The 20,050-nt window shown below is 40.5% G+C and overlaps 2 protein-coding genes across 4 annotated transcripts in view; one reads left to right on the forward strand and one right to left on the reverse strand.

The window, feature by feature from the left end:
* The window catches only part of LOC103384751 (plexin-A1-like), a 68,352-nt gene extending 59,795 nt beyond the window's left edge, over positions 1-8,557 (forward strand). For both annotated transcript variants that reach the window (XM_025059381.1, XM_025059380.1), the window contains exon 5: positions 6,530-8,557. In XM_025059381.1, coding sequence (XP_024915149.1) covers positions 6,530-6,958 — 429 coding nt within the window. In that variant the 3' untranslated portion in view covers positions 6,959-8,557. The remainder of the gene's footprint in view (positions 1-6,529) is intronic.
* The window catches only part of snphb (syntaphilin b), a 1,167,912-nt gene that overhangs the window by 1,127,143 nt on the left and 20,719 nt on the right, over positions 1-20,050 (reverse strand). The gene's annotated exons all lie outside the window — the stretch shown is intronic.

Below are 20,050 nucleotides of genomic sequence, written 5' to 3' on the forward strand. Positions count from 1 at the left end.
CAATCATTTACCACATTTTATTAGGAATAAGAGAGAAAGTAAAAACAAACTGTGGTCATTAGTGTCTTACACAAAACAGCAAAACGAACTTATTAACTTATTTCTTACTTTAACACTTGATGGCAGGGGGTTTCGGTTGAGCTTTGTGTGTGTTTTAAATCCGAAATATGTTTCAGTTTAACCCAGAGGCCTCATCTGGTCTCAATCAGATGGTGAATGCAAAAAAAAAGAGGGGGGTGGGGGGTTAAAAAACAAAAGAACCACAGAGGAGCATAACAAATAGTAAAACAGTGAAGAAATTAAAGAAATAAATGAATGAGATCTGAGTTTACGCCAGAAAAGAGCAAAGAAACAAAGTGAAAATAAATGGAGCTGCAGGATAAACATCAGTCTTCTGGCATCTCAGCTATTTGTCTGACCCTCTGTCCTGTCAGGCCAAAGTCTCTCAATGTCTCTCTCTTGCCTGAAGCCTTTTTCGTTCTTCACCGCAGCACATCTCGACGCTGCCAGGCTCCGTCTCTGTCTTCCTCTCGTGCTCCTCCCGTCACCTAAGCCAAAACAACAGATGCTAAAATGTTGAGGTGCCGCCCCCTCAACTCAAAACCTCTGAGCAAACGTAAAAACAAGCAATCCTAAAATAAAACTCAGAGTAGAGCAGAGAACAAAAACAGTGACAACACCATAATAAATCCAAAATCTGAGCGCCTGCTTTCTCTCACTTTAATACATTTGTATGAACCACTCCAAACTAACATCTACTCCCTGGACTGAGCAGCAGCCTGCAAGTTAAAGCTGTGTAATATGTACAGTAGGACTAATGGTCAGGGGTTTGATTCCTGGCTCCAGTGGTCTGCATGCCGATATCTCGTTGGGGATGTTTTTGGACCCTGGATGACAGAGTATCAACGGTGTGTGGTAAAAATACTTTCCACACACACCATTAATATGACAACAGTCATACTAGGATGACTGTAACTCTGTAGAAAGGGCAGTTGTATAACACCTGGATGGTTGTGGGTTCAATTCCAGACTCCATGTCATATGGTGGCCCTTAGTGTAATATTCTCATTCACACTGCTTGGTGTATGACAGTCACTCCATTTGTCTTCTTCACGTAGACAAATTATTGTGCCGTGTACGTGAGACTGAATACACAACTGCAATTAGTTAAAAAAAAAAAGGATTTCAAATGGATTATGACTTAGGACTTTGAAGGTGGTGTTGGGGCTGGGTAAAGAGAGCGAGAGGAGAAAAGACAGCATTGTTCTTTAACATAATGGTTTGCAAAGTTGGGGACGCCAAAGTGCACTAAGGCAGCCTTAGAAAATTGGAGGAAAGATAAGAGAAAAAAGCAATATTATTTAAGTAATTATTTTTCATTATTTTATTTATTTATAATAACAATTTGTCCTAAACATAAACTGCTGTAATCATCGATTTCCCAAGTTTTCCGTAGTACCTGAATACACCTCGTGTGACAGCTGTAATTTGGGCATGACGTCATAAACTGTGCACACCTGAGGGTTTGCTCCTTCTATCAAACAAAAACCACAGTCTGCTACAGTAGGAAAGCACTTCACAGGGAGACATTGACTTAGCACTGAGTCATCAGTCACTTCTGCCTTTCTCTATTGTTTGCCGATCAACTCAGGTTAGTGGGCCAGCACCAGTTTGTCAGTGGGAATTAGACCATCCTGCAGGCTCACGGTTTTGGTCGATCTCGAGACCCTCAGGGTCGACTTTTAGTCCTTCACTCGGTCAGATATCTGTGGACCCAGTGGTCATGCAACATTACTAATTATTGACACGGCAGTGGCCAAGAAGTACACTTCTAGTCCTGAAGTCAGGGAACATTGACATAATTACCATTAATTGTATGTTAATCTAGGTAGGATAATCAACATATAGTCAGAGAAGGCAGTTATAGAATGTGTGTGTTACATTGTACGTGTGTGCATACGACAGTGTGTGGGTGTGAAATGCAGACGTCTGAAGTTCTGCTCCCATTTGAGCAGACTGGGCGGCCAGATGTCAGTTCCAAGTCCACCGTGTTGGCGTGCGTCTCTTGCAGAGGCGGTGCACTTGCCTCTAATAATGTGCACGTGCACGCAGAGACATGGACACACACATGGAAGCGACAAAGTGTGTGTGTGTGTGTGTCTTTGTGTTGAGGCAGGTCAAAGCTTTAAGTGGTCCTGTCTGTGAGGCAGATGTTTAGGTTCTCCATTGCAACACCTCACTCTGTCCAGCAACACACAAACACACACATTCTCTCATTTATAAACCCTGACAAACAAACACACACACACACATGCAGACACAAACTCATTAACAACCAATTAGAGAGCAGATATTGGCTCACTGGGGGAAACTAAAGGCCAACCAGTGCTGTTCTCCGCTTTGAAAGCCAAGTCACAACAAATAGCTGGATGGGGTCCAAGAAAGTGTGTGTGTGTGTGTGCGCACATGAATGCCCAGTTTCTACCCAATTTTGGCAGTCCACTCTCATCTTGGGTTTTTTTTCCCAGTAAAAAAGGAAACACACACACTATCCCTCCTCACTTAATTAAATGCATTTTTTCCACTGTGCAAGTTCTGTTGTTTATTGCATCAGCCCACACGTCTCAGCGGTGCAACTCTCACTTCACCATCATTCATTTTCATGTGGGAATACCAGGCCTGAGCTATGTTTGACATACACACACACACACACACATGCAGTCCCATTCAGAAGAGCACACACACACACACACACACACACACACACACTCATTCACCAGGGGACCCGAGCGATGTGTTTATGCCAGTGCTGCATGATGAGATGCTTGAGACACTGGGCCTCTCTGGACACCATGTTGAAAACAAGCCTCTCTCCCTGCCACCCTCCTTCGCTCTGGGTGATTGTTTACTTCAATCACTGTCTATAGCTCACCCATATCTGTCTTCTTCCCTCTATGTGATGTGATCGTTCAGCGTTTACTTACATCCCCCCAAATGAACGGAGGTTTGGAAAAACAGGCTGCTGACAATTTAAGTCGATTAGCCAGATGTAGCAGCTTTCATTCCCAATAAACTGCACCACAATGAACTGAGAGAGAGAGGGAGAGACAGGGGAGATGCACACAGTCATCAAATGTAATTCACCAACAGTTGTTGTACAAGAACTTTCAATTTTCACTTTCTTTTACATTTCTTTGGAGGAATGCTATATATTTAAAGAATAACAATCTGGACACTGGACACAAATCAAGATGACTTGATGGTGGTGTGGTGAAAATAACAAGGAATGTTGTTGCTGTTTTATTATGTATAAACATTTTAAACTCAAACCAAATGTAAAAAATGCCAATAAGCTTCATCTTATCTTTCCATTCTCTTTCTCCGCCGTACACCACTCCCTCACTTTCTCCGTCTTTCTGGGTTGAGACTCATTAGTGATGACAAGAGTGCTGTTGACCCCTGACTTTCCTCCATGTCTCTCGTCTCTATCTACCAGCTTTCTTTCATGGCTTTGTCTCTAACACCAGTCTCTTCTCCTCTCTCTCGATCTCATTCACCCCAACTCTGTCCCTCATCACCCCATCATCATTCACCCAGCAAGGGTTTGGCAGGAGTTTACGTGTGTGTATACATGTACAAATGTGTGTATGTATGCGTGTGTGTGTTAGTGTAGCCAGGGGCCAGTTTGTGCCTGTGTACAGCAGAGGTCTTCAGCAAGGACAACACAGGGGACTCTGTCCTTGTCCAACCCCCCGGAAATAGAACAAGTGTGTGCCCAGGATAAGAACTGTATGTGTTAATAATAACAGCACGGTCAGAGATCCAGCAGGCCAACGGGGACAAACTATATGGAGCTTATAAAAGGAACCAATAAAGGCTGCAGCAGGTCACCATATGTTGGCGACCCAGTTAAGGACCGTAACACTGATTCACACCAACCTGTGTGATCGGGTGGAGGGAAAGGCTAAATGCACACAAATGATGGGAAGGGGTGCAAACTTAAAGAAGCGCTGAGAAGTAAGGATTGTCACTAACCGGCCTCTTGACCAATAACTGCACAACGACGTTTACAACTTGACCTCCACTAGTTGCTGATCACGTGTTTTTCACACCATTGACATGAAACCCAAGGCAGAAACAATGTTATTTTATAAGGCACATCTGGACAACCACCAAAATAAAACAGTGTGTTCCTTTCTTTCTTTGTTCTATCCTACTGTACATATCCAGGAAATGAATACAAATCTATATCCTACTCTTTTTTCCTCACATTCGCTGCTCACAGGCGTAGAGACATTCAGACGTGTGCGGCCAAAAGCATAACTTCTTTGGCGGAGGTAATAAATGAATATTACACACTAACGTCATGTTTTCTTTAGGGCTGTTCACTCACTCAGTATCGCCGGGTCTGGAAACACTTGAGCAGAATGAGCGGCAGTAGTGGAATGATAGAGAAGGCAGACTGTAGGAATTACATGTCTACAAGGCACGAAACAGCAAGCAGATGCCAAGTCTGTGTGAAGCCACATTTGTCTGCAGCGAAAACCCGTTGACTGAACGCTCCACTGTGCCTCAATCTGAGCTGTTGACTCTATGGTAATGATGCAAGTCAGGCTAAACATAACAAACCATTAGCATCCTCAGCATGCCGACAACAGCGGCAGGAAGATGGCGATCTCACTCTAGTCACTAGGTGGAAATAAATCCAACAAACTCTAGGAGAGGAGAGGCGTTATTAAAAACCATTTGGATCCAGTTGTGACTTCTGGTTTCAGCAGAGAGTTTTGTGACCCGTATTCTAATCCTAGTCAGGTGACATCTGTGACAGTATGTAGTCATTTATCTGGATGACCATCTGACCTGCTGACTCGTACATCCGCCGGTCATCATCCTAATGCTGGGGGAGGAATAGAACTGTAGACCCTGTGAGACAACTGCACACATGTCATGGTGAAAAATACATTTGGAAAGGGAAGAGCAATGATTTCTCCTCAGTCAATTTCAGTGAACACAGAAAGCAGTGTAGAAACAAAGGTAGAAAGTAAGTGAATGAAATTAACTCTTAAGGAGATCTTGGACTAGAGGTTTTACCTATTTTTGCCATTCTATTTATAGCCATTTTTTAATATTAATGATTTGTATGACTTTATCTCCAACATGTCTTTTTCTTCAAAATGCTTTCTTTCTGCTTGTCAGTATTGTTGCTCTTCTTGTAGCATTAACATTTTTTTTTTACACCTAGAATATTCATATTCATTTGAGACAAGACAAAAGAAAACATGTTTGATTGTGTGCGTAAATGTGTATGTCCACGCATTTTTGAAGTTTTGGTGTGAATGATTGATTTGATTAAAGGTTCACTTGTCTACCTGTTAAAACTAAAGTGAAAAAGTTAAAGGGCTGCAGGATTTTATTTTGGGGGGGGGTTCAATTTTAAAGCTTAATTTAAAACTCAATAGCAATACTTTGTATTTTGTGACTAATTGAATGTGGTGTCCTATGAAAAATTCTCTTAATTTATACATCAACCTACAGCATATATATCCATGTGCTGTTATTTGAGTAGATCTTATTCTTTCCCTGCAAATACGCCCCTCCTCCCAGAAGGGTGTGGGCATTACGTACCCCATGGTTGTACATCTAATCAGGTTTCACCATTAGTGTGTGTGTGTGTGTGTTTGTGGAAGGTCTCAATGGTATTAAAGATGCTGTCGATTATCTCTGCTGCACGTCATAGTCAGTGAAACCTCTTGGTGCGTGCACAGCCATCACAGGGTTTTAATGACGTGCCCATTATACACCCCCAACACCTATGTACACAAATACAATATGTTCATAAATTAGACAGGGGCATATCATCGTATCAGAGTGCCTCTATCACACACTTTGATTATGGTATGCTAATCTGACCTATAATTTGCTTTCCGTCATTTCTCTGTCATCTGCAGTTTCTTTTTTTGATCCAGTCCCCACCTCCCCCCCCTCCCCCCATGTTTCTTCCTGTTCCATTTGATTTACTCGCTGTATTGGCTTGTGTCTTATTAGAAACTACACTCCCAAAGCTGTATACAAAGAGATCGATATTTAAAACATTAGCAAACAGCTGTTGACTCTTTCCGACCACGCTGAGAGGCTAAATTGCTTCGGTTTGACAATCATGTGCTGAAAAATCAAAGGAGGACTGCATGAAGGAGAAACCTGTTCTGCAGATACTGCACACAGTCGAGATTAGATTAGAATTTGGGAAACTCTGCAAAAGGGATGTTGAGGGAAGTCAAGTTAATTTGCCTAACGACACCCATTAATTTTACACCATTACTAACTAAATCCGCAGCAGCTTGGCTTCACTCCAGCAACATAAAATGTCTACTAAGTGGCAGGGAGATCGAAAGCCTCCCCGTTATTTAGGAATTAATGTTGGTTTAATGAGAAAAAGGGCTTTTTAAAAGTGCTAATGTTTGAGCTAATGGCTTTCTCTCTCTTTCTATCTGTTTCCCACTTTCTCCCTCTCCTCCCTCAACCACTCTAGCCACTACAGATAGACGATAATTTCTGTGGTCAGGACTTCAACCAGCCTCTAGGGGGCACCACAGCCATTGAGGGCATCCCACTTTATGTGGACAAGGATGACGGCATGACCTCTGTAGCAGCCTACGACTATCGTGGACACACCGTTGCATTCACCGGCACCAGAAGTGGACGAATGAAAAAGGTAAATGTTGCTTTATTTTACTGCTTATTTTTTCCATTAAAGCTGAGAAGCAAAGAAAACAAAGTTAAGGGTCGACGACAAAAGGGAGACAGCTTATCCTTTGATTCAAACATTCTACGTAAATGCCAGAGAGTTGGTGTGCTTTTGGCTGTGGTAGAAGTGGAGCTTGTGCGTGTAGTCAGTCTGCAGCTATTAGCATTTGGTCTTGCTAAACCAGGCCTGGTGGTCCACTCTTTAGACCGCTAGAAGCTGCAGAGAGTTTCTTTTTTGCAAGGTGGGAAAGGTGGCTGAAGATAATCTCCGAGGTGAGTGTGTGTGTGTACTGAACAGACCACCTGGTGTGTGTGCCAATCAGATCCCTGCTCACCTGAGATCCAGCTGAGCTGCTGTGTCTTTTTTTCTTTCTCTCCTTTCTCCTTTACTATTTTCCCTCTGTACGTCTTCATGTTACTGATACTCCTGAATCAACAAACACCTAAAAAAAGGAATTCTACATCAGCCACTACTGTGAGATCTTGAAATCTTATAGTATGCTGACAACCTTGTGGGCTACATTGATGATGTGGACATTAGGACATTAGAAGTTAGGTTTTAGTTGAATTTGTTTCATGGACTCATTTTTGTAAAACGCCTAAATCGTAGGAAACTAGAAGAGACTTACATGTGCAAGTCAGTTAAAACCCTTTAAGGAAGTGAAGCTTTTTTTAAAAGAAAATGCATCTCATTTTTTTTAAATTTTTTTTTTAGCATTTATGGATTTAAGTTGGTTTAAGTTGTGTCAAGTACAATCCTATTTAGTGGAAAACAACTTGACAACTGATAAAATGTTCTCGCAGATTAAAACTGGTTAAAAGCCAATAGAAAATAAGTGACTGTGTGGGTTAGTCGACAAATGGTAGTAGGATGATAAAACCAACCAATCAAAGGGAGATTTCTTTTTTAACACTTGATTGACAAGTACAATTTCAATATCAGTTTTAGCAATTGCTAGTACTTAACAGCTAATCCTACCACACATTTTTCTTTTCTAAATTAGATTAAAAATTACACTGTAATGCACTGACACTATCTCAAACACATGTACAAGGTTAATTGACCTGTATTTTTCTCATCTGCTGCAGGAAAGAGAGAGACTTTCAAAAGTGTTTATGAACAGGCATTCTTAAACACAGTAGGTGAGAATGCTATCACGCTAGAGCAGGGCCGTATGGCCTAAAGAATACAACCCATATTAAAGCAGAGAGGTACCATGACTTTGAAAGCTATGGCACATTTGAAAGGAATTTAGATTTAAAGAAGGAATGGAATTATTGCTTTGTAATTAACAAAAGGGAAATACTGTAATAATGTTATTTAATGCACCTGACTCAAAAAATGATCCCTCACACACACACACACACACACACACACACACACACACTCTTCCCACAGCTTCCTGTCTCGGCTGTTTTGCTAAGTCGACTGAAACCTAGCCCACTAGTCCTTGGGCCTGACCCCTGGACTACATGTGAGTGTGTGTGCAGATAAATGATTTGTGTGTGTGTGTGTGTTGAGTATATGAGGTCAGCAGATCCTGGATGATATCCCACTGATCGGAATCCCATTTCCCCTCAGCCGGAGTGTCTTCCTGTGCTGTGGGATGGAAGGGAGAAGGTGAGCACGGAGGTGGAGGCTGTCGGTGTCCCCACACAGATCAATGCACCTGCTGCAGTTAGGCGCAGTCGTCTGTACAAGAAGGAAAATAGAAAGACAGGACGGCAATCACTATAAATCAGCAGCGACTGGAGCTGGAGGCATTTTATGAGCCTTTTACATTTGTTGGTGCCGTTAAAGTCTTTAATCTGACGTGGGGGGGTGGGGGTGGGGGTTCGTTTTAACTTAAAATTCTATCAAATTTGAGGGCAACTGTTCAATGACTGGACAGCATTTGACCAGAATAAAAACTGAGGACAAAAGAAGAGGAGGTCGGGCTTGAATAAAAGAAAGGAGAGAAAGGCGGAGGCAGATGGAGAGAGATGGTTACGGTCCGTGTGGTTTTATTGCTGTTCATTGGGAGTTAAACTGTGCCCCTTGGCCTAATGAAATGTAAAGCTGCAGCGTATTGATGTGCACACACACACACACACACACACACACAGAGAGAGAGGAGCACACACTCATTAGAATTCTTTCAATGTGGAGAGAGCTAAAAGTGTGTTTGCCTGCCTGCCTGTACATGTCTCAGCTGCACGACTCCTGGTATTGATTGATCTATGAATATATAATCACAAGTGTGAATCTTAATCCTAGACAGTCCATTTAATAAGTGCTGCCATTTGTGTACTTTGTACTCGCCTGGTTTGGTTTTTTGTGTGTTCATAAGTTCAAAAGCGAGAGAGAGAGAGAGAGAGAGAGAGAGAGAGAGAGAGAGAGAAGCCTGGACAGAGGGAAACAGCAGGGATCTATGTGAGGTGCTTTACTTTAGCCAGATCTGTATACCTTTAAAAATACAGAATAAAAGCAAGCAGTTGTTTGGATCATTCTCTACTGAAATCTTCAGAAGATGACCTCAAAAAAACTCCATAGATCAGGTGTTTTGAACCCCTGGACAGTGGGCCACCGTCTGCCCATGAACCAGCCTCATCAGCCTGTAACTAGGTGTCATTATAACATAACTTGATCCTTGCTGTTATTTGTCATTTGTTATTCAACCCTCCAATAAGATGGCAGGGGTAACAGTGCCCCCCAGGTCATTTGAGTTTGAGCCTGATCGTATCTCAGGCTAGCTAAAGGCCATCTTTGGTACTACAACATTGACTCCATTTACATGTAACACAAAACAGGGTGTTCAAATTTTTCCGCAGATCATTGTTTGCACTCTGATTTGTATATTAAATGAACTTCCGGCAGCCTTGCAATTTAACATGTCCATTTTAGTGAGTTTGAGTGCAAAGGAAATCCTTCAAATTTTTAACAATCTCATCACTGAAATAATGACTGACTTCAAAGGTTTCCTTTGAGCCATGTGAAAAGCACTACAGAATTAGTTTGTCCTTGTGGGCAGCAGCAGAGGAGTTTTGCCCAGATCACATTAGCATTCTGTCTTTTCACGCTCTTTATTGGTTTTATGTGGCACGGTGGAGGACATCTGATTAAGAGTCCCTTGTCAAAATAAAGGCTAATTTTAGGGTTTTAATGACGCAGTATGGCCTTTGTTAGGTTAAAGCTATTAAAAAGGATGTTGCAGACAAAAACACAGTACTGATGCAGCATACATGATAACAGGGAATAATTTATCAATGAGAGGATGAGATTGAACGTGAAGCTATTAAAAGATGCCTATTAGATTATTAGGTTTTAGATTTTACTGGAATGAATAAGTCACAGTGTGTTATAGTGAATGTTGTTGTTGGCAAATTCGGCATGAAGCTAAATATGAGATGCATTTGTGAAAGTGGGAGTTTTGGCTTAGAATTCCCTTCAATTTAGACATGAGTGTAGATGAAGGGTTCAGGTGCAGTTGTTTTGTATTATGTTAAGCGTGAACTGCATGGTGTTTTCATCAACTTTTAACCAAAAAGGCATATTAAAAAACAAACTCTGAAATCATCATAAAATGTATTGACCAGAGAGAACATGGCAGTCTCACTACACTGAGATGAAAAGAAATACTTCCTAGGTATAATTTCAGGTTTAGAAAACAAAGTTGCAAACGTTAGTGATTAGAGAGATAGAGCAAGAGAGAGTCAGATTTACTGAAGGTAGTGTGAAGGTGTGTGAATGTGTGGAGGTGGGGGAGATGCTGCTCATGGTGGTGGTGGTGGTTTCATGTCATTTCATCATTTCCCTGCTAGCAGCAAATCCAATTACTTTACCCATCCTCTCCATCTTGGAAGATAGCCTGATTGACAGCACTGGAGTACAGCACTGCTGTGGTAATTGTGCCAAAAGGTTGATTGACACAAGGCTGGCACTCTAACTGCCTCCAGACAAGGAGACAAGTGAGAGTGGTAAGACTTCCAGGGACTTTTCCGATCTGTGGAGGAAGACCACCTGCCCCCCCTCGCCCTCAACTCAGAGATGATCTAATCCACTTTGTGGCAAGATTTCACTCACCTTTTGTGTCAATAAATTTAGAGAAAATATATTTATCTTCCTATAATATGTTCCTGAATGTCCTCACTAAAAATTGTACATTTAGAATATTTACTTAGATATTTAGGTACCTTAAAATGCATTTTTACATCCGAGTATTTTTACGATTTTGAGTTTGATCTCTCTTCATCGGCTTCATCTTCTCTGTTATCTAAGGATTATAGAATTAAAATAACTGGTTGAAACACATTTCTGAGGTAAAATTGCCTAAAGAAAAACCATTATAAAAAACAGAAAGGACAGAAAGACACACATTTTCAAGACAACTCTTGTTTTTGACAAACACAAATTTTGATGTGTTCTGTTTAATCCACAGCTGCCCTGTGCTTCATTAGATTCAAATCTTTTAAAGTCCTGAAAATAAGCTTCAGTTTCAGAGTTTTACTAATGTCACATTGGAGGGGTCCCCACTCAGGGGCTTGGAACCACTAATCTATGCAGTATACCAAGCAGCACGCACTCTCTTCAAATCCCAACAACTGTGCAGTGAGAGAGCTTCAGATCTCTGGAGTTTCGGTGTAATGGCTCCTGAAAGCTTAGAAGTAAAACTGGCTGTCAATATGATTAAGTCTAATCAGGAAACATGGGATGGGAGGTAATTTAGCATGTGAATGCTAATTAGCACTAGCATTTAGACTGGCAGATGATGATTGAGGGAGCGCATCGGCTGCTCAGTCTGGTTAAATGGCAAAAGCACCAAGTTGGTAGAGATGATTGATAATCTGTGGTCAGGCTGCTGTCTGTTTCCCTGTTTGTGTGTGTGATGAGTGTATGTGTGTTCGAGGAGTGCAGTGTTTCATCTCCCCAGTGCAAACTCATAATGAACAGATGAGCGCAACACCTGAACACACTAATTCCATCTTTATTCCATTAACATGAAGTTGGTGAAATTCTCTCCTCAGAATAAACAACAGGCTTCCACCAGGCCTTGTGTGTAGAGTCCCACAAAGTCTGTAGTCTGTACCTGCATATTTACTGTCCACACAGAGTTATCATTACATTTAGTATAAAGGTAGTACTAGTAGATCAATTATGAAAATACATAAATACAATACAATACAAATATAATTCTACAGTGTTTAGTAGAGACTGTATAGTGAGAGAACTAAGAATTAAATCACATTGTGCCATACATGCATTTAACCAGTAGCTCAATATATAATGTACATATGAGGTATGTTAACCTGGTCATAGGAATAGTAGCAAAATGTTTTCCTTTTTCTATAGAAAAACCCACTAAAACACAGCATCAGCATGATATTCAACATGTGCGAAAATTAACAAAAAAAGTAACTTACCTCAAAGGGTTAAATGCCTCCTGGGTTACAAAAATAAAATACATGTTATTGGACCAAAAATACAGATTACTTCATGTTATTTACATATTCATAGCACATGTCATGTCAAATTAGGACAAAGTTTGGAAGACAAGCAGGGACACGATGAGTGACACAATGTCATCGTTCACTTCCTCTCACTGACTGTTTTGTTGAATCTCAGGAGCCAAACTGACTCAGGTTGCATGTCAGAGTACTTCCTGTCACTGTTGGAATTATTATTTTAAACACCTGTGACATTTTGACGTAGTCAGACAAGAGCCTGTGACGCTCTCCTCAGCTTGTCGTAGTAGCTGAAGAGTTTATTGGGCGGTCAGCAAAAGTTTCTGCTCTTTCTGGTGCAGTCTGTAGGATACTTGGAAACTGTTGTATGTAGGTTTTGTTTTTATTGCACATACACTATTGGTACCAGAGATTCATGGTCATACGACGGCTTTTACTGCAAGCCTCTCCTTAAGACATCGTTTTTACCTATTGAGGCACTCCAGGGTGTTGAATATAAGTTTTACTGTGTGCCGTGCTGCTGTAGGTTACATGGAATTGTTACAATGATGTATCAAAGCATCACTGTAGTAACATTTTTGTTCAGTGTTTGAGTGTTTTTGAGTGTGTGTATAGATGAAGTAAGTGCCTATTGAAAAAGTCTAGTGCATGAATCATCTTTGACGTGACAGTTTTTTTAATTTCATTTCTGCTCTTTTCAACTGCATTTTCTATTCTCTGATCTTAAATGAGTTTAATTTCTTGTGCCTGCCTCACACCTCGCCCACCGCCCTCTCACTGATTTCCTCTCGTCACCTTCACCCCTCCCATCCAACTGAGTTGGGCCACATACCCGTACAACTACCTCCCTGGAGTATCTCCTGCTTCCTGTGTGGTGTGCTGTCCTTTCTCACCTTTGCCACGTCCCTCTTTTCTTCCTTCTTCACATCTCCTGTCTCTATTAGTACATTAGTTTATGTCAGTCTGCAAAAAAATGTGCTGTCACTGTCAAATCTTTTTATAGGAGAGAGACTAACCTACAGAAAGACTGATGAGGAGATACGACGTATAAAAGGTTGTACTCCTATCTCTCTGTGTCGTCTGCCTTTTTTCTTTGAAAGTTTAAGACAATGTGATGCGAACATTTTAAACTTAAACTTTTCTTTAAACTCAAATTATTGATAATCCAGATTAAAACTGCTAGACTATCCCTATCTAAATATATTTTCTGGTAAAAAAGCAACCTGTACTTTGTAAAAAAAACTTCTATTACGTAACATTGTTGCACTGAACAAAGTTTAGACATTGCCTTTGGCCCAAAGAGGGACTTGTTCACTTATCATACAGTGTCCTTCAGCTAGTCTCTGAACACCAGCAGTAGCTCACTGACATTGTAGTGTCAGTGAGTAAATAAAAGGTAATTGTTAAATTGCCTCCAGCTTCAACTGTGTTATTAATGCAGCCACTAACCACAGCAAGACTGGACGTTGCCCTGTCCCCTGGTATTCGGTATTAAGGTCCTATCTGCATTTTTTTGCGAGCACACCGACTGTCGCGATGTTAGAGCAGTGGCTGCGATGGTCTTACTTTTTGCTAGCCAACCTCTTCAACTACAAACCGTCACTGAAAGCCAGTGGCTCTTACTGTCTTGTATATTAGATGGGAGTTTTAATGGAACAATATGGGCATTTTCAGCAGCTATTTCAAAAAAAGAAAGAGAGAATGGAAATTGCTCTGTACTGTAAACCCAATAAAGTCCATTATAATAGTTTGAGTGTTTTCTAACTCTGATACAGTATATTTAGTCTGCTGTAAAATATGATTTCAACAGCTTGAACCCATAATGTTGAAATAGCATTGAGTAGAAAAGTAAAATGTAGATGATTCTATCAATTGATTGACATGTATATGAAACACGTTTTCAATCTAGTCAGATGAGGTGAATGAGGACCCCTGACCTTTAAGACTCCAGAAGGCCAGGGGTTTGATCTTTGTACGTCCATACAGTTCTTGGAGTTTAATTGCCTACTGAAACTGAATATTTACCATGTACTTGGTTTATTTTATCTATGGGTTTACTTTACATAAATAAGCAGGTCTGTGCGTTGGGCTGACTTCCACGTGGTGAAGTGTTCCTCTCCTCTAGCCTTACTTATTTGCATTTGAATTCCCTGCTCCTATACATTATAAAACAAGACAAATGGACAGTGGGAGTAGAAAAAAAATTAGTCTATTTTCAAAGTCAGCACAGTGTCAGGTGAGGATGGAACGATACAGAAATAGGCTGCCTTTAGTGCTTGTGGAGTGAACTGAATTACAAGAGCAGGTTCTCTGCCACCTCAGGGATGAGGGCTGATATGATACTGTTCTGCATCACTTATTAGAGGCGGCCACCGCTAATGTGCCATTGTGGTTGTAGGGTCAACTCCCAGGTGGGCTATCACTTCATATGTGTTACCCCATGTGTCCTTGAGCAGGGCGTTGCGTTCACAGTCCCTCTGGACAAGTATGGCTCAGTTGTTAATGGAGGGTTGACGTGTGCAGACAGCAAGATGGATTTATTAGTGAGCTAATGAATCTTTGATAAGTGGGAAGGCTCTGTGTGTATCAGGAGACTGGGTTTGGATCACAGCTACAACAATCAACTTTAGAATGACATTCATTCACAAAAGACGTTGATGTTCCTGTCATACTATATAAGTAAATAACCCTCGATGCTTAACCAACTTTTGTTATTTGGTTGTTTACTTTACCGCCAATGTACAATAAAATATTGGCTTCTTTGTTGTGTTTTGGTTTTTGGACAATGTCTTCTACAAAACTTCTCTCAGGAAGTTTTTCCTCGTCTGGATTGTGGCATCTTTTTCCCATTATTTTTCCTCAATCATTCACACCTCCATCTGCTACACAATATATCAGGAAGTGCACCCCCGCCCTGCCCCCCAATGATGTCATTCACATATGGCTACAGTATGAATAAAGCATATTGTGGTCACGTGGAGAAAATATGGAGTTGGAAAAAAACCTCCAGTGTTAACCCTGTAATTCCAAGAATTCAGGTCAGTAATCCCACTGTGTAGAAATCACTGGTCCTGAAGCACTGAGTTAAAGTGTGCCACTGTTAGTACGTGCACTGCTGGTGCAGACACAGACATATGCAGAGACTCAGTGACAGCCAGCGAAGCAGTCTCAGACAGCTGTTACACTGATGACCAGTGTCAGGTGCCAGTGGCCTGATTCGAGCTGGCTAACCTCCTCACATCACAACATGTGTCTGCACAGACTCGGAGGGTGGACGGGTGGGTGGACATGTGTCTTACTATCTGGTGTGCATCTGGAGAACAACTGGCACAGTATGGTAGCGTGTCTGGCAGTGTGCATACGGACATCAGTGGATTGTGTGCAGCTACTTATGCATTGTACTTGAGATCTGAGAAAATAGACAAATGAATCATTCTGTTTGTTTGACTGAAGCTAATACAGGGGTCCTCGGTTTATTTCATCCTCTTCATCTTCAATAGGTTTATTAAGAAAGTCGTGTTGCATCATTCCGACTTACAGCATTAAAACTCGTTGACGGGTATTAACACCAGAGCGGAGACTTAACAAGCTTAATCTGTTTGGATCATTTCTACTGTAACAACAGCAAAACATTTGTTTTATTTGAATAAAATAAAATAATTTAATGAATTAAAATAAATTATTTCACAGACAGAGATTTCTGAATTTTACTGACTTAGAAGAAGAAGTTGGGCTAGAAGTAGCAGAAGCCAAAACTTTGTCACTTGCTTGAAATGAGTGGGTATTAGCTGCTGGCTAACTTCCTTTTAGGCTCTGAACTGGAAATAGTTGGAACCCTGTCTGCCTGACTTAATGATCAAAGTTGTTTCAGGTCCATGGTGGATAGTATATCCAGCTAATTTAGCTAAATTTGATTTACGTCTTTAATAATTTGGGCATGAGAACAGTTTGTAGGTATAAAGAACATCTAAATGTGCTGGTGCTAGATTAGTTGATCTTCTCTTTAGCTAGTAAAACCTGCAGACATTGTAGGTTGGGTTGTGTATACAGTACCTGTGTATCTGATTAGAGGACACTTGCAGGAAGGGATACAGACCACGTATTAAGTCTGCGCAGGCTGTTTTTTCATGTGTATGTGTGCAGGTGCAATTCCTGATCCTAAGATTATAGGTAATCGCACAAACTATGTGTATATGTGTTCATTTTCATTAGCGAGTGTGTGTTGTGCATTGGAAGTAGCCTCTGTTTACATACAACAGCAGCTGTGCTTTCCTGACGTAGTATGAGAGCTGTCTACCTGATGCCAGGGCAGCTGCCACAGCTTACCACACACACATTGGTTCCAGCAGATATGTGTGTGTTTTTTTTCTTCTTATCAAAGAGTGTGTTCACTCCAGAGCAAAGGAGAAAGAGGCAGCTGCAGAATAAAGCCTTCATCAACTGTTCCTAGACTTTCCCATCTGTCCATCCATTAATACACTAACACCCATACACTAATGCATACACATGGCCCTTCTGTTGTCTGAGCAGACACACATGGCATACTTCACACTTTGCACTAAGGTCCGTCCAGCCAGTGATGTGTGTGACAGTGTGTGTCTAATGTCCTACGTGAGGAATAAGTGTACGTCTCTCCAACATAAGTAGAGGTGTTTTGTTCTGTATGGAAATTCATGCACACATGTTTTCTGATCTGTTACCAACCAGGTGAACAATGATGTGACAGTCTTGACTGTGTCGTTGTGTCTTGTCAGGAAGTCATATTGTCACTTGTGAGAAAGAAACATATGTTGTATGTCCATTTCCTGTTCTTCTGCGATGTTAAGCCCTCGGCTGCAGGTCGTGAGATGTCAGATCCAACGGACGATGCACCAAAACATAAACTAAGAAATCTGTTCTTGTATCGCGTTGCATTTCCTACAAAAACAGGGAAACGTTGATTTCCTAAACCGGTACTTAGTGGTTTACTTTCTTCTGGAGGACACTTGAGTAAGAAGGAGACTGCAGACTGTGGAAGGCGAATGAAGGCATCTATGAAAACCAGGTAGAAGTCATCACTCAACAGGAGTTGTTGCCTCGAGCCCTAACTGTCAGCCACCTGAACTGAAAATAACAAACATCCAAGAAGTCCCAAATATCACACTGTATTTGTCAAGGGCTATTTTTTTACACCAGTCAAAATGAGCTTTTTTTAATGCTTGCTTTTTAAATATCTAAATGATAAATTATTTTTCATGATAAGTTGGGACACAAAAGACAGAGTATTGTCTCATATTGTCTGTTATGACAACTCAAAGGACACATGCAGCCTGGAAAGGTTTACATCAGAAGGAGTACATCAGAAATAAAGTGTCTTGGATGTGAGAACAAATAATTAAAAAAAAAAAAAAATAACTAAAATAAAATATAATTCTTCAATATGCTACTTAGAGATGCACCAATTGCAGTTTTTTGGCCGATTCTGATTATAGATTTTTTCTATACAAAGTCATATTTGAAATTCTTTTTTTTCCACTTTGAACCAGTTGAACTTCCCTTTACTGCAGTTTTCAAACTATCCAAAGAACAACGTTCAATAGGTGAGCAGAAATGGAGAAATGACCTTAAAGTGCCACAAGCACCCAAAACATTACCATTTCATAAGCGACTGCTTAAATGAGTTGTTCCAAAAGTGATGCATCCCACTGCAGCTTTAATGATCCAGGGATAAATAGTGAGAGATGGGGGTGGGGTTTGATAAAATGAAATGAAAAATGAGGAGGTAGAGAGTCAGAGTGGAGAGCCAGCCATTGTCCTTGATAATGTATATGACATTGATTGGCTACTCTCCAGAAGCTTCCTGATTTCTGATTTGGACTCTTGTGAGCATTGTGATTGCAGCGAGAACATCTAATGTCTCAAGTGGCCTCTGCAATCAACCATGATGACCCTTCACTTCACACAGCCTCTGTCTTGTGCTCCCACACACTTCTCTCTCTCTCTCTCTCTCTCTTTTTCTAACACACACATCCCTGCGAGCTATACTCACAAATTGGACTGTTGAGTTTTCTAATATTTTATGATTATATTTCTGCTCCAGAAATGAAAGGTCTCTTAATACTGAGAGATTATTTTATGTTAATAGTGTATGTTATGTTTTTAATTTGTTCCTTGGTAACACTTGTTTTTGTAGTTTAGATCAACATAGGTATAGCTAATATATAAAATAATGAAAGAAAACTGTGGTGGAAATGTTTAAATTGAAGCGTTAAGATTTGATACTTTTTTTGTATCTTGGAAATTGTTGAATATCCTTACTGTTTTTATCTAAACCTCAAAATAACAACCTCCTATTATATTTTTTGGATCAACAATATCATCTTATTGTTATTGGGACTCTTACCATAAAATAATTCTTTTCAATAGATGGAAAACAGACCCACAGATGACAAACGTCCTGAAATTCCATTTTTAAAGAAGTTGCTTTACATTACATTTAAATGATGAAGTATATTATACTATCTGTACCAAAGCTATATCTATCAGATTTTTTTTTAATGAATATTTTGGATGACTTTTTCTGATAATTAGCTAATTATCTTAATAGTTAATAATTAATTTTAATTAACTTACCTAGGATTCATTAACTGTTTAATACTAAAAGCTAAGACAAAAACATTTTATATTCCATCACCACACCTATGAAGGCTCACATTAATTCATGCCATGGAATCCTCCAGAGTAAAGTTCAGGGGGGGAAAGGAAATGACTCTGAATCAAGTTTAGTTGCTTGATAATACACTCTTGAGGATGGGAAATACATTAGAACAACAGCTTGAACAAAAGGGCAAAACCAGCCAAAGTAAAGTGTTAATGGAAGGTAGAAAACTATTTAGTAAAAAATACTATACGTACAGGTTGATAGTGAAAGATTAGAGGACAAAGACTCCACCGAATTTTATGTTCAGCCATCTGGTGTGTGTGTGTTTGTGTGTAGGTGTGTGTGTGTCTGTGTGTGCACCTGTTCTATTGTATCTGCAGACACCGGAGAGAATGGCTTAGATTACCGAGACTGATATCAAAGTCACACTCTAGGACACGGTCCAAGTGCTAGCTCTGCAGTCCCTCTCTCCTTCAGCCCCCACCTCACTTCTCCCTGCAGCCTGTGGGCTTTTTTACTGGGAAGTGTACAAATCATCAACCTAAAAGACAGCCATTAAATGTGTGTGTGTGTGTGTGTGTGCATGTACAGTTCGTGTGTGTGTTGTGCATTTGTGTTCGAGTCTTCCCTAATTGAAATGTACGGTGACTTGGCAGTCTGCCTGATGTTGCAGAGTCATATGGAGGGACAATAGAAGAAAAGAGTGGCAGAGAGAGGGGGAATAATGGGGATAAATGTGAAGTAGATTCCGATGATGATAGAGAAATGGAGTGGGAATAACGATAACAGAGGAGGACAATGGAAATGAGCTGATGATGGAAAGAATTAGACGCTAACAACAGATCTAATGCAGTTAGTTCTCCCCCCAGTGGATCGTAATGTAGCAATATTACATTTCAGATATTGCTTTATATGTTTGGAGTCAAGTTTCTAAAGGGCTCTCATTTCTTTTAGTATTTTTATTATAACAGGAATGAAAGAGGAATCTTCTTATTTGAGGTTTGGGGGGTGAGGGGGTGGGACGGGGTAGTAATCCTCAACCTGTTGTACTTTCTTAGCCAGCATACTGTACTTGGCTGTTGGACTTGACTGTGTAAAACAAAGTTTGAAATGTGAAACTTATGAAGATTCATCACAGGTTCTATGTGACACCTATGGATATTTTTGTATCCAATCTCTCAGAGAAAGTGATGCAAAGAACTGCCAACCAGAGAAGATCTAACA

The sequence above is a fragment of the Cynoglossus semilaevis genome, chromosome 10 (genome assembly GCF_000523025.1).
Source record: "Cynoglossus semilaevis isolate Cse_v1.0 chromosome 10, Cse_v1.0, whole genome shotgun sequence".
NCBI classification, from domain to species: Eukaryota; Metazoa; Chordata; class Actinopteri; order Pleuronectiformes; family Cynoglossidae; genus Cynoglossus; species Cynoglossus semilaevis.